This window comes from Nannobrachium achirus, assembly GCF_963921795.1.
Source record: "Nannobrachium achirus genome assembly, chromosome: 12".
NCBI lineage: Eukaryota > Metazoa > Chordata > Actinopteri > Myctophiformes > Myctophidae > Nannobrachium > Nannobrachium achirus.
In genome coordinates this window covers 33,836,873-33,851,625 of record NC_137832.1, presented here as the reverse complement: position 1 = coordinate 33,851,625, position 14,753 = coordinate 33,836,873, and the positions used below count along the sequence as shown (strand labels likewise).

The 14,753-nt window shown below is 45.0% G+C and overlaps 1 protein-coding gene across 3 annotated transcripts in view; it reads right to left on the bottom strand.

The window, feature by feature from the left end:
- Positions 1-450: 450 nt before the first annotated feature.
- Positions 451-14,753, bottom strand: part of ebf2 (EBF transcription factor 2) — a gene marked incomplete at both ends in the record, with an annotated part of 35,112 nt that continues 20,809 nt past the window's right edge. For 2 of the 3 annotated variants that reach the window (XM_080739130.1, XM_080739131.1), the window contains 10 exons: positions 451-482; positions 680-847; positions 3,484-3,666; positions 3,773-3,947; positions 4,790-4,855; positions 5,053-5,141; positions 5,268-5,394; positions 6,066-6,196; positions 6,470-6,611; positions 8,291-8,372. In XM_080739130.1, coding sequence (XP_080595256.1) covers positions 451-482; positions 680-847; positions 3,484-3,666; positions 3,773-3,947; positions 4,790-4,855; positions 5,053-5,141; positions 5,268-5,394; positions 6,066-6,196; positions 6,470-6,611; positions 8,291-8,372 — 1,195 coding nt within the window. Of the gene's footprint in view, positions 483-623; positions 848-3,483; positions 3,667-3,772; positions 3,948-4,789; positions 4,856-5,052; positions 5,142-5,267; positions 5,395-6,065; positions 6,197-6,469; positions 6,612-8,290; positions 8,373-14,753 lie in introns of those variants that run through there. The other variant, XM_080739129.1, reaches the window with a different exon arrangement.

Below are 14,753 nucleotides of genomic sequence, written 5' to 3'. Positions count from 1 at the left end.
GATTTTTGGCAGGTGTGGAAAGAATCAAATACTGCACACATGATAGTAGGCCAGAGGTAAGTAAGTTGGATGCTTTTGAAGCTTGTGGGGAGACTGTGACCTGTTTACCTCCGCCTCCTTTCAAAATGCAAAGAAACCTCATGTAGCGCCCATCATTACAGTCCAGTCGACTACTGTTGGCTAAGGAGCGTTTTGCTGTCATTGCAGCTGTTGTGAATGGTGGGAATAATCTCCTCTGCCTCGGGAAGTGGGTGGCTGGTCTTTGGATATTTCATACCCCGTCATATTCATCCAGCTGGATGAAACATGGACTAACAAGTGGCAGGGGTTCAGGGAGGATAGTTATGTGTGGCTGCTAGTTCAATGTTCCATTCTCCCTGCCCTCTTAGTACCAAGAGAGGAGTTAAGTAGAGCAGTGGCTTGGGGTGGATGGGGATGGATGGGTGGGTGCTACATCGGGTGAACAACCAGGCCCGTCATTGCTGGAGAGAGAGAGAGTATAGAAAATCTATGATTCTTGTCACTCAGCCGGTATGTTGCATTATTGTATACCCGTGAACAGGCCAGCCATATGCTTCATGTCATGTTCAGTCAAGATTGTAGCGAGGGTCTGGTTTAGTGGGTTAGACTGCATTTGTAAGTTCAGAGAGGGGGGTCAGATAGTGAGTTGGATGGCTACCTCTGAAGCTGTTCCCCCCTGAAGCTGGACAGGCAGGGGAGGGGGAGCCCTGGGGCCTTAGGACAGGAGCAAACGCGCTCTTCTGTTTGGCAGCAGATGGGAAAGAAGAAAAGGGCAAGAGAGACGAGGAAGAGCTTGAGCCTGGTATGGTGGGGCTAGACGGCATTACTGTGGAATAGAAAAAAGTTTGACATAATTAAAATCAAGTATTATATCACAAATCAACCTACAGCATCGTACAGGCCCACTTTTACACTTACAGAGTTTACTGTGGTGGAATTCGGAAATCTGTGAATCAATGAAACTCAGAGACAAAAAATACTCTGAGAAACGCAAATATAATCACAAACTCAAAAAAGGCCCCAATAAACACCTTAAAGCCAAATTAGAAATAGTCAGTCTAGAGGCTAATAAACTGAGAAATCGGACAACCTCCTTAATCCTTTCTGCCAAAAAAAACTACTTGGATGAGAAAGTTGAGGAAAACATCCACAAACCACGAGACCTATGGAAGCTATTTAAAACCCAGCTAGGCTGTGGTGCTAAACTCAGATCCATAGCCAGCAACATATCCATCCAAACTCCCATAACCCTCCTCACGGATAGTCTTGATGTAGCCAAAAATCTCAACATCTACTTCACCTCCATGGCCAAAAATCTGGTCAATAAACTGCCCGCTCCATCTGGGCTGTTTGGTGTTAGGCACATCTTGAAATTCTACAGGAACCTTGGGGTATGCAAAGACAACTTTAAACTTGCCACGGTGTCAACTGATGAAGTGTTTAAAAAACTGCGCACCCTACCTCAATTCAAGGCCGCTGGCCATGATAAAATTGCCCCCAAATTTCTCATAGACTCAGCTGCCACCATTGCCCCAATCATTACCCATATTATTAATCTATCTATCAAGCAGGGTTATGTCCCCCAGGACTTCAAATTAGCCAAGGTAACCCCCCTGCACAAAAAAGGCAGTAAACTTGACCCTGGCAACTACAGGCCAATCTCAATCCTTAGTTCCATCTCTAAGGTAATGGAAAAAATTGTCTATGAACAGGTGGCTAGATATCTTGAAGAGAATAAACTGATCTACGAGTTCCAGTCTGGCTTCAGAGAGTCCCATTCCACAGATACATGCCTCATCTATTTGAATGATTACATCAAACGTGAAATTCACGATGGCAAATATTGTGGCATGGTCATGCTGGACCTCCAGAAGGCATTTGACACCGTCGATCATTCTATTCTGATCGAAAAACTCAAAGCTATTGGTCTTGATAGCACAGCAGTGAGATGGATGCACTCTTACTTGGTGGGGAGGGAACAGATGGTGGAAGTCAACGGAACCCTGTCCCCCCCCCTCCCAGTAAACTGTGGAGTACCTCAAGGGAGTATACTAGGACCACTGTTGTTCTTAATATACGTAAACGACATGTCATCTGCTTGTGACTGCAATCTGTTTCTGTTCGCGGATGACTCGGCTCTCCTAGTCTCAGGCAGAGACATTTTGCAGGTTGAAAAGGCCCTTAACTGTGAACTTAACAAGATCTGCACCTGGCTCAATGACAACAGACTCTCAATTCACCTAGGCAAAACTGAATGTATCCTCTTTGGATCTAGTCAGAAACTTAGCCTAGTTGAGAACTTCACAATTAAAGTAGGTGACACTGTGATAGAAAGAAAAAACCACATCTGCTACCTGGGTTGCATCCTGGAGGCTAACCTATCCAGTGAAAAAATGACCACCAAGGTAATCAATAAAGTCAATCAACGAATTCGCTTCTTGCAAAGAGTTGCCCCACTGATCAATATTAAATCCCGAAAGACACTAGGAGGTGCTCTTATTGGGCCCCTCATTGATTACGGAGTCCTTGTCTGGTATCGCGACGCCCCAGCTGCCTTAAAGCTAAAGCTCCAAACAGCCCAAAACAAACTAATTAGGGTTGTGCTTGGTCTCCCTCCTCTGACCCACCTTACCGAGCATCACCACGAAAGCGTGGGGTGGCTCAAAGTAGCTGACAGAGTACAGCATCTTGCAATGGGCCTGGTGTACAAGATACACTACACCTCCAAGATTCCCATGTACCTGACAAACTACTTCTTAAAGGTCAAGGATGTTCACGATCATAACACCAGAGGCAGCTCCACTAATCATCATCAGCGTAGATTTAACACTAAACAAGGCGCTAACTCGTTCTCCTGCTATACCATCAACATGTGGAACGCCCTTCCACAAGCCCTAAAGGAGAGCAAATCCCTAGCCTCCTTCAAAATTGGTATGAAAAGTCACCTTCAGACAGCAGCTACCCGTGACATGTAAATAGACTAAGCCCCCATGCTCCCCCCCCCCCTTTTTCTTTGTATTCTGCCTTTTGTATTTGATGTTATGCTTTTGAAACTGATATTATCCTAGATAAAGTACTATGTTCTATCCGTCTGTCTTTCAATGTTATATGAGATACTTAAAGTGTGGTTCCTGTGGAAATAAGCCTCGGCTTTCTAGGATCTCCTTTTAGTTGACCTTGTACCAGTGATTTGTACTGTCATGAAACTGTACTTTTTTCTATTGCAAACTTCTAATAAATTCTTCAATCAATCAATCAAAAACTGTGTAGGTCTGTAGACACTACACTTAAAAAAGGTAATGTGACGTAATTATGGATGATTACCAGTTAATAAAACATTGAAGTTATCTATCTATAAATGCGACAAATCTCTGTCTGTCTGCGTGTGTGTCTGTATGTAATCCGCGTATCTCGAGAACTTTAACAATACTGTACATAGTAAAATTTGTTGAAAACACTCACTGCCATAAGGAGAGCTTGTAGGGGAGGCATTGCTGAAACCAGGAGAGCCAGGAACTCCCAGGCTTGTCATGGGCACTGTCCCATAGCCTCCAGTCATCCCCCCACTCCCATAGCTTGACTGCTGAGGAGTAGAGGCAGAGGGGTAACCTCTCGGGGACAAGCTGCTGGTGTTACGAATATAACCTGGGGAGGGAGAAGGAAGCCGGATTAGAAAATCTGAGAGAACACGTGTGCTAAATGCTAAATGTGAGAGATTTGACTGAGTTTGACAGTGGATCATTCTCCTCACCTTGGCTGCTCTGTATGGGCTCACCGATGCTGACACCCAACTGAGAGGGGTAGGAGCCCAAGCCCATGACGCTGCCGTGGGCTGGGGAGCTGGGCAGTGCCTGCAGCTGACTGTGTGGACGTGGGACACTGTACAGGGCCTCAGCAATGTCTGCTGCACGCTTCAGCAACATGTCCTAAGGAATGATATGATGGGTGGGTTAGCAATAGTTCTATACACACAGCGAGGGGTCCGGCTAAACAGAGGGAAACACTGACACTCCAGTGTATTAAACACATCAAAGAAGCACCACTACTGAGGTTGTCTCATTATACCAAATCCAACATGTATTACCGGTATGTAATTTCTTTTGGCATGTCTTGAGGTCTATATAGATGCCTGCTGCATGGAGCATTGGGTTCAGATTCCCCTTGAAATAGGGTGACCATATTTTCAGCTGCTCAAACTGGGACGCGAACCACAGTTGCCTAAAACCGGGACCCTAAAAGCAATGCGCATGCCCATTCTCTAACGTTCGTGCACACGCACAAACACGCAGGGTTGTATACAGGCAGTGAGTGATTGACAAACAGCCTCAGCGTTGAATTCAGACACGCAATGAATTTGTTCATGTTTTCTGATAGGTGAGCATGTTTTCATGAAAAGAACATGATAAATGTCTATGCAACCACTGAAAACAGCGACTATTACCGGTATTTGAATTCTGGTGAAAACTGGGACAATTATTTAGTGAATGTTGAAAACCGGGACATATTAGACTTTTAGAGATATTTGTCGGGACACCGGGACACACAGCTTGAAAACGAGACAGTCCCGGCCAAAACGGGACAGTCCCGGGCCAAACCGGGACGTCTGGTCACCCTACCTTGAAATGAACTTAAGACTTCCTTAGAATACATTGCTTGCTTATATTCAACATAAGCTTAAGTGAAATGTTACACTGAAAAACTAAGGAGGTTTGTGCAAGTGATTGCGTCTCGATGGCCAATGTTAGGCAGCAGATGCATTATTGCTTACCTGATTGCTATGTGGGTTTCCATACAGGGCTTCCACAAGATCAGCTGCTCTCTTCAAGAGCATCTCCTACAGGACAAATATTTAGACTTAGAATACAATATTTTACACAGCAGTTATATAAGATCATAACTAGGAGTATAGATTAGAGATGGATACTCATCAAACCTTTATCTCAGTGTTTAATTCACAGCATGAAATTATAGATGTATAAAACCTGCTGTATAAAAGTACTGTCATGTGTCTTTCATCAGTCAGCTCCTCACCTTGGCTAGTTTATCTGGATCACCAGGATGTCGGGGAATGACCTTCTGAAGACGCTGGAAACCGTAGTCTATGGTTGGCTCATTCAGAGCTAAAATAAAAGAAATAAGTGTAAATCAAACCCGGTCATTTCTCACTGTGAGCCCACAGACAAATACCCAGAATGCTATTATGAAGTCTGTAAAAAGACAATGATGATGATGATCTCTCTGCTCACCTGTGTAGATAAAGCGTCCAGGCGCTCCCTTGCAGAACTGTTTGGATTTGTAGGATAGTGTGACCTCCACAACCCCTGGGATATGGCGAGGAGGTGTCTGAACTCGTATGGCGTGTGGCGTGATCAACTGTAGGGAGAGGACAGGGGGTTTGTTACAAACCAAACAACATATGATACCCACCCCTCTGTAAATACTCTACATCATATCTAGGCTAACAGAAACACCCTAGAAAAATAAATATTAGACAGCTCATAAATCATTTCAACAACGAGACACAAGCCATATGCGCTATATACAGCATTTCCCAATATGCTTTAATCCAGTGGTTCTCAACCTTTTCAGGCCGCAACCCCCAAAATAATCATATTTTAACTGGGGACCCCCCACCCCACCCAGACGAGCACTAAGAGTTGAGGCATTACGGTACATCTTGTACAACAAGGTTCTATTGTGAAAATAGCCGATCTACAGTAGATTGCTCACAACGCCTTGCGTTGCGAGGCGTTGTGAGCATGTAGATATTTTCACAATTTCTCCCTCTAATGTTTGAAAATTTGGCCAATGTTTAATTTTAGAGGTATTAAAAAGTCCTTAAATTGTCACTTTAGAAGTGTGCAGATACCCTCGATATACAGTACACTTAAACTGTGTTTGTTTACTGTTGAGTGAGAAAACAATGTTGCACAGGACCCCCAAAAATTATTTGGGGACCCCCCCTGGGGTCAGGACCCACAGGTTGAGAACCACTGCTTTAATCTATGCCAGTCCTGCTGGACATTTTTGGACAGAATTCCTACCTCGCTCCACACCAGCATGCTGCCAAACACCACCTGCAGCCCGTCAAAGAAGTTCTCACCGATGACAATGACCATGGCCCCACCGGTGGTCCAGCCTTCACTGGGGCTGATGGCTTTGATACAGGGTGTAGCTAGACAGGAAATCATGCTCTGGTTAATTTCAAGACATTATCTAAGGTAGGGTGACCATATTTCTGTGTGTGTGTGTGTGTGTGTGCGTGCGTGCGTGCGTGCGTGCGTGCGTGCGTGCGTGCGTGCGTGCGTGCGTGCGTGCGCGCGTGCGTGTGTGTGCACGCGTGTGTGGCCACTGAATGCATATACTCTACATAGGTCTAATGAGTCAGATGGTCAAAAACATGACCTGTGATGATCAGTGGTCTAGTAAAGGCTAGTTAATGCCTTACCATACTCCATAGAATTCTCCGCAGACTCGCCTGGCTCCAACCTGCGGGCTCTCCGACCATGCTTTGAGTTGTTGTGGACAAACATGTTGTCGGACACAGCAAGGACATGTCCATCTACGCTAACAGTGCTGGACAGGACCACCTAAGCCAAGGGAGAGGTAGAAAAAGATACTTAAAAGAGGCAGAGGGTGGGTGTGTGTGTGTGTGTGTGTGTGTGTGTGTGCGTGCGTGCGTGCGTGCGTGCGTGCGTGCGTGCGTGCGTGCGTGCGTGCGTGTGTGTACATGCACCTGCTTGTACGTGCACATTCTTGTGCGTACATACTTGTGCATGCATGTGAAATAGGGGATACGTGGGTGTCTGTGCTGATATACATTGTGTGTCTAAGTCGCCATCTCCGGTTACATCAGCAAAGTCCCATAGCAACAATCCATTTTCATACACAGGTGATAGTAATATTTCTCAATAGGTTCATGTGACATCCATAGGATCTTCATGATATGTTTACACTCCTGTGATCCAATTCCCTTTCCCTCTTCCATCAAGTCACACTATGGCCTGGCTGCTTGTTTTTAAGCTCAACATGCCTGTGTGATCCAGCAGCATACAGTGAACTGGTCCTTGTCCAATCCTGATCCCTCAATGACACCAAACATATGGACTGAATCTCCCATTTTTACTGGCCGTTAAGGTTGTGGATGATATATATGGACTCTAATTTGATTTTCTGGCCACAACTTATGTATACTGCCTCTTCATGCATCTGCTCTCACTGAATTACATGCATAAGAAATATGTGGATTACTTTTTGTGTGTGATAATATTACTTTAAGTGTTAATGCGGTCAAGTATTTATTCATGAATATTTACTGTTTTTTTAGGCTTATTTGGAATGGGGGGATATTTGGGAGATTCATTTCTCTATAGGCATTTTAGAAACACAAAGAGAGCAAAGACAAAACACTACCTTTCACTAAACACACGGCAGTCGTTTTTTTATTTTTTGGTGCCGAAAGACAGAGCAGAGACAAAGAGGGAAAGCATATGTGCTATAGGTGGTGGAATGGGAGAGGAATCTTTGGAAAAATAACTGTAAATTATCGATCAAGCGGCAGCAGGCTCCTGTCCGGCTCTGATCGCCTTTTAACCTTGAGATGAGGGCCGTTGCGCGCTCATAATTTCTCAGCATGTGTCACAACGTAGGAGTTAAAACAAACACGGTGGAAGACAGAAAAGCAAGAGAGGGGTAGATGGAAGAGAGAGAGTGAGACTGCCAGACAGGGGCCGCTGGTGCTGAAAGACAGCAGAGGAAGTGAGGCGGGAGTGTCCCCTGTGACCACTTCCTGGGTCACGGAGCATGACCTCCCCCATCTGGAGCCAATCACTCAATTCTTGACAACTTCCTGAAACACCTCAACCTATTTCCTGCCCGTCTTCCCCCCCCCTTGTCCCTCCCCACACATCTCACCCCTTCCCTCTCCACATCTCTCTGTCTTATATTGATTTTTAACTTTCACCTTAAAAAAATGTTTTGCCTCTATATTTTCCAATATTTTGAATGTGTGAACGAGTATGAACTATGAATGTAGAAAAGGATTCAACCTGGACCTAGATAATAAAAAGGTGCACAATATGAGGAGAGAGACAGGCATTTTTATCTAACTGTGATTCTTAATCAATCACTAACACACACGCACGCACACACACACACATATTCACTTACTTTCTCGCCTTCTTCTCTCTCTCTCTCTCTCTCTCTCTCTCTCTCTCTCTCTCTCTCTCTCTCTCTCTCTCTCTCTCTCTCTCATCTCATCTATCCATACCTGAAATCTTCTCATATCCCTCGGGTTCCCAGCTGTCTTCAGGCAATTCTGGTTACACTTCAGGAAGAACTTCAAGAAAAACCTGCAGAGGTAGATTGGATGACACAAATTTGTACATCAGCAGCTGAGAGATAACATGAAAGCATTTTGTATGACTATTTGGTGCCCGGCAATACAGTACTAATCAGAGAAGACATTAATTATTGCTGTCAGAGAGACATGTGGAAGGCGTGTAGAAATGTGTGAGTGTGTGTGTGTGTGTGTGTGTGTGTGTGTGTGTGTGCGTGCGTGCGTGCGTGCGTGCGTGCGTGCGTGCGTGTGTGTGTGCGTGCCCGCGTGCGTGCGTGCCCGCGTGTGTGTCCATGTGCATGTGCTCTCATACACGCAGAAACATTCATGCATGGCATCCACACATACACGCAATGCGTGCATACGTTTTGCAACTCTGACATCAATCACGGCTGTTTAGTTTAGTATCAGAGTCAATGTTATTACACTTTAAATCAAGTGATGATAATTTTGAAGCGTAGTCCAGTGAACAGCACTGCTGTGTTTCAAAGTAAACCGGAGACAGTGATGTATGCCAGGGGACCCTTGGGACCGCGATATCCTGCAATGCCGTATTTGAACCCCCACATGGGAATGGTGAGGGGAGCGTAAAAGAGACAACTACAGAGAAAGTGAAACGAGGAGGTGGAACGAGAACAGTAGAGACAGGGGAGAGCGCCGGTATGGACATGGGAGGGGAGGGAGAGTGAATTCCTGTTTTTATGTATATGCACCTCATTATGTATGAGTTTGTGCGAGTGTGTTGGAGTGTGGCGACCGAGAGAAAGGCGAGCCAGCAAAAGGCACACGTACGAGAGAGAGAGAGGTTCTGATAGCCTCTGCTATAGACCAAAGAAGACCTGAGAGAGATGGAATAAATGGGAGATGGGGGAGACTACGTAGAGAGAGAGAGACTCCAAATCCCAGGTGTACGCGGTTCGGCAACAGAGCCCGCTGCCATGGCAACGCAGCTCTGCCGCAATCCCAAAGTCCCCATGCTGAGAGGCAAACACAGAGATGGGAAGGAGGAGGCAACAACAAGGAACACATTCCATCACAGAGTAGGTAGAGGAAGAGGGAGGGAGGGGGGGGGGGGGGCAGAAGGAGAGCCTGGTCTAGAGAGTTGGGAGAGATTGGGAACCAGAGGTATGAGGAAAGAGGGGATGTATGGTGGAGAACAGGGGTCTTCAACGTTTTCAGGCCAAGGACTCCTTAGTTGAGAGAGAGATGAAGCAGGGACCCCCACAACCCATAGATACCATATAGTTTCATCGTTTGACATCACAATCATCAGTGTATTTTGGATTCATGTAAATTGGTGTTTTCAGATATTTAACCACTTGAACCGTCTATACTTAATAAACTCAACCTTTCACTGTGTACTTAGTCTGCTCTTTTTCCCCTCTAAAACAAAGCTCTTTGCCGAAATATTTGGCTAAAGTTCTCAGAATATGGACGCTAGGGTTCAAGTGGTTAATATAAAAAAGAAGGGAAAAAAATCTTCTATCCCACAAAGATTTGGAGGATCCCCTGTGGTAACTCTGAGGACCCCCTAGAGGTCCCGGACCCCCTGTTGAAGACCCTTGGTGTAGAAGATGCAAGGAGGTTAGAGACAATTGCAGAAAATAGAATCTCTTCTCCCCCCCCCCCCCTTCTCTCTCTCTCTCTATATATATATATAAATATATATATACTGTATATAGGCCTATATGCAAAAGAAAAATACGCCTGAAAATTGTGAGGAGTTCTGATGCGATTAAGGCAGTTGGCAAATATACATGTAGAGAGCCAGATGTCACTGCTGATGTGAAGTCCAATCCTGCCTTTCTTTTGAATAAACAGGCCCATTAATGGTCCAATTAAATAAACAACAACAGCGAGGAGGGAAAAGGCTGCAGAGGGAGCAGCGGTTTGAAGCCAGATAGATGGCTCACAGCCTCACACCAATCCCACCCACATTGTGCTCTCTGCAAATATAAGTCATCTTAATGCAGAGATGTTGTTTGGAGAGGGACTTCATATTGGCCCCACAGTCCTGAACCCTCCCATTGAATACTAATCTCCCCTTCACTCCGTCAGCTCCCACCTCCTTCTCCCATCACTCCCTCCAGCTTGTGAACGGGACCTGGCTCAAAAGGAAAACTCACGTTGGGCTCCAAAACCATGTCCAATACTTCTTGATTTGAGCGATTTCAGAGGAGGACAATCAATATTGTTGTTGGCGGAGGGCGATTGTAATTTATCAGTGAGAGCTCGCAGACCTCCAACCTCAAAGTTCTGCTTGAGCTGGGCTCAGAATGGAAGTGTGCTAAAGGGTGCACTAGGGCGCCTCCCCTTCCCTTAAACCACTTCCTCCTTCCATCATATTTCTGATCTCTTGTCTGGGCTTTCTATTTCTCTGTCACATTTCTTCCGTTAGCTAGATAAACTTTTCTGCTCTCCGGGTTTGGTCAGAATTTCTGAGTGCTGCTAAGACTCTATGTACTTGATTCCCTGTTTTAATTCATGAAATTGTTGGAAGGTCCTTTGATGGTCATACCGAATGTAAAATTTATCTTGTGCAACGACTATAACATTATGTCTCAGGTTTGAGCTTTGAGGGGTAATTTGTGACAGCAGGTCACCCACTATGGGCTTAATAACCATGGCCATGACTTTGTCTGACTCTGTGTCATTCACACTCCTCTCTTTGCCACCTGCTCTTTGGTCACTTAAGCCCCCCACCCCAGACTGCATTGACCACTCATTCACTGACTTGTAGCAGGGATCAACTGTACCATAGTGATGCTTCAGATACCCTTCTCGAGTGGTTGGACGTTCATCAGGCTGTGAGCATATTAACCTTCCCTTGGTTCCTGCACCTGTTTGTTGACTTCTCCTCTTCCTTCCTTGTGCATATGACACTATTCTCTCTCTCTCTCTCTCCACACACACACACACACACACACACACACACACACACACACACACACACACACACACACACACACACACACACACACACACACACACACACACATATGTACGCTCTAAATATCTAACAGCCCCCCACAAACCTTTGCCCCCTCCCAAAAACCCATTCAGTCAACTTTTCACCCCCCTCAGTTCGGACGCACACAGCTGCAAATGCTGAAATTAAAGCGAGACGTTGACGCATATATTAGCATTCATTAGCCGCTTCCCCCTGCCCACTTAACATGCAAATCTCCCAGCCCCGTCGCCTCGCACCTTCTGCCACACATTCATTTGCTGAATTATAATTAGACTAATCTTGCATAATTAATAAGAAGTCGAGGACCCTCTGTTTTCGCCCCCCCCTCCCCTCTATTGTGGTTGCAAAAGTTTAATATCGCTGTTGTTTGTTTTTGTTTTGGTAATGTAATACACCCACACATCTCCCCATGCACAGGGACAAGACAAGGAGAACATAAAGAACTGGAGGTGAGCTACATGTCATCGGGAAACTGCAGACGTGTGCCTGCTTTCAAAGAACTGCTTAAACTATATCTTGTTTCTATATTTGTATCTGTGCCTCGAACATACACTTGCCGTTGTATGCCTTAATAAACCACACACAGAGCTATGAATGTTTAATTTGAAAACTGGCCGACATAGTGCAAATAAAGCTAATTGGAAGCGCGTTTATTTTACTTATAGGTATTCAGAATGTCATACTTGTCAACTGATCATTTGTTTTTCAAACGAATCATTTCTTAACCACTGAGCTGATTCAGAATAAGTCAACAGTTGACATAAGCATAAACAGCTTTAATCATACACCTTAAATGACCAAATGGAATTGGGATTTCAAAATAATTTCTTGTTATCTGAAGCATCATGTCATTGTCAGTATTGTAAATCAAGCTACAATCAGCGCAACGGACAACTTCTACCCTCCACAGAGACACTTACAAGGAAACACAAACAAAAGGTAAGCCCGAGTCTTAAACCTTGGGATCGATTTCCACAGTGGCACCACAGGGGGGCTGTTTTTTCTTTGCTCTCTTCTGTTCTGCATCTCTGTCAGGGCCTCCACATCCCTTTTGTCTACATCTGCTTCAGTTCTCAAGGCTAAATGCAGGCCACGCAGCATGAGGGAATCCCAATGGTGACAACTTGCTTAACTAAAACCAGTAAAAAAAATAAAAAAAATTATAAAGAACAACAACATTGATGTGGTTGTGTAATTGTTGCACTTCTCAGTATTGAGCCTCAGTTTCGCACCGTTCAACGCTTTGAAGCATCTGTTACAGATAAGTGCTACACACTATGCTTTACATATGGCCTTAATCACGTAGCGAGCACCTAAGCAGTAAAGGAGCTCTAACAAAATTTTCATAGGCATTCATCAACACTAATCACTGTTGACATAAACTGCCTTTTCACATAGGCATAAAACACATCGCCCTCTGTGCTCAGAGTCTAATGGGGGGGTATTGGCTGCGATGGATCTCAAAGCCATGATACAAGGCTGCCAAAAAACGTATCACATATTAGAAGGTAATCAGCAGCACGACTACTTCTTCGATTGCTCTCCCATTCCTGGCGCTTGTCCACCAGTTTTGGTTCAACTGCATAGATGACACATTTATGTCCTGATATAAACTTTGGAATTTGGAGTAAAATACTTAAGAAAACAATGGAGGATAGATTGACAGGATTTTAAGTTTGGCAAAAAAAAAGTATGGTTCTGTTCTCTATAGAAGACACAGTCAGAGAGGTAGAGTGGGAGGGCAAGAAAAGAGTAATGGAGTGACAGAATAGATCTGGCGGTCCCCCGTCATAGACCAGTCAGTGATCTTCAGCTGACAGACATAAGGGACGTTGGAAGCATGGAGAGAGAGAGAGAGAGAGAGAGAGGGAGAGAGAGAGAGAGAGAGAGAGAGAGAGAGAGAGAGAGAATGTTGACGTCCTGTATTCAGGGCCATCACTCATCAGCCATCCCCTCCATCACGCCCCTACCCCCCACACCCCCACCCTGAAAAAACAAAACAGTGTCCTGACATGGTGGGGGAGAGGGTTAGGGAGGAAAATTAGGAAACCAGATGTGAGACATTAAAACATACTGACATGCTGAGGGCTTTCCTCTGCCACACTCACACACTGAGAGCACTAACTCATGCACAGACACTAATACATGCACACACGCATGCACATGCCATGCATGCACATGTGGCACACACATATCGCTGTGGTCGGGTGGAAACCCGGTATGTCCAAAAACGATTTAAAATAGTGAAAATAGACGATCTACAAACACACAACGCCTCGCCGTGCGAGTGCGGTGTGAGGCATTGTGTGCTTACAGAGCTGTTATTTTCACTAGTTTTGTTCAACAGCATCATATGATGAGGCAGGGATTTCATTTACGAAAAAAAACTTGCAAATTTGAAACTGTGAGATACGAGGTTTCTGCGGGACAGTGACGATATTCACACAAAAACGCAAACCCGCACATTGTGACATTACCTCACCTGTTTATACACACCGAAACACACACACAAAATTGCAGCTGACATAAAAGCATGAAAGTGTAAATATGTGGTGGTTCAAACATAACGCTTCATGAACAAATCTGTGCATGGAAGTCCTGTACATAAATAGTATTCCAATGTTTTTTTTTCATGTTTAATGTTTTGGGTAAACCTCCTGGCTCTTGGCTATATTCTGAGATTTGGATAAGCCAGTGTTGACCTAAGAATGTTTCACGCCAAAGCAAAAATCTACAGATGGGTCGTCATGCATCAGTGTATGGATATGCAACCAATTAGTACATGTACCGGGGCCGAGGAAGGGACGGGGGAGGGAGAGAGGTGTTTTGTTTTCCTCCACTGGGAGAGTGGTGAAGGGCAGAGGAAGAGGGGGGAGGGTGGGGCAGGGGGAGTAGTAATAAATACCCCTGGACCAGGGTCCCCTGGCAGACTGGAAGCTAGACTGGTCACCAAGGTTAACACCCGGGGCACCTGACCTTTGACACTGCTAATGGGGCACAGAAAACCCTCCACGAACTGATACCCCCTCAGTCGCATACCACCACAGGACCTTTCACACCAGCCTCCCAGTGTGCCCCCTCCTAAAACATACAGGGACATTATCTACTGCATCGGCTTCACTCACCTTTCACCAACAAACTTCACATGCACTGCAAAATGGACCTCTTAAAGGGTCATCTTGCTGCATCGGCTTCACTCAACGTTCACTAACAAACATCACGTATACACTGCAAAACCCTGAGTGTGGGCTGTCTTTCTGATCTTCTGTTGTTACTTTTTCTAATCTAACCTTTTTTCTTGCAAAAAAAACTATTTTTGTCATTTTAGTCCATATTCTGGACATATTCTGGTTCTCTTTTGAGAGGATTGCTGCACTTGAAAGTACTTGTGTGTGCAGTATGCTCTTGTTCTCTCTCTTTTGT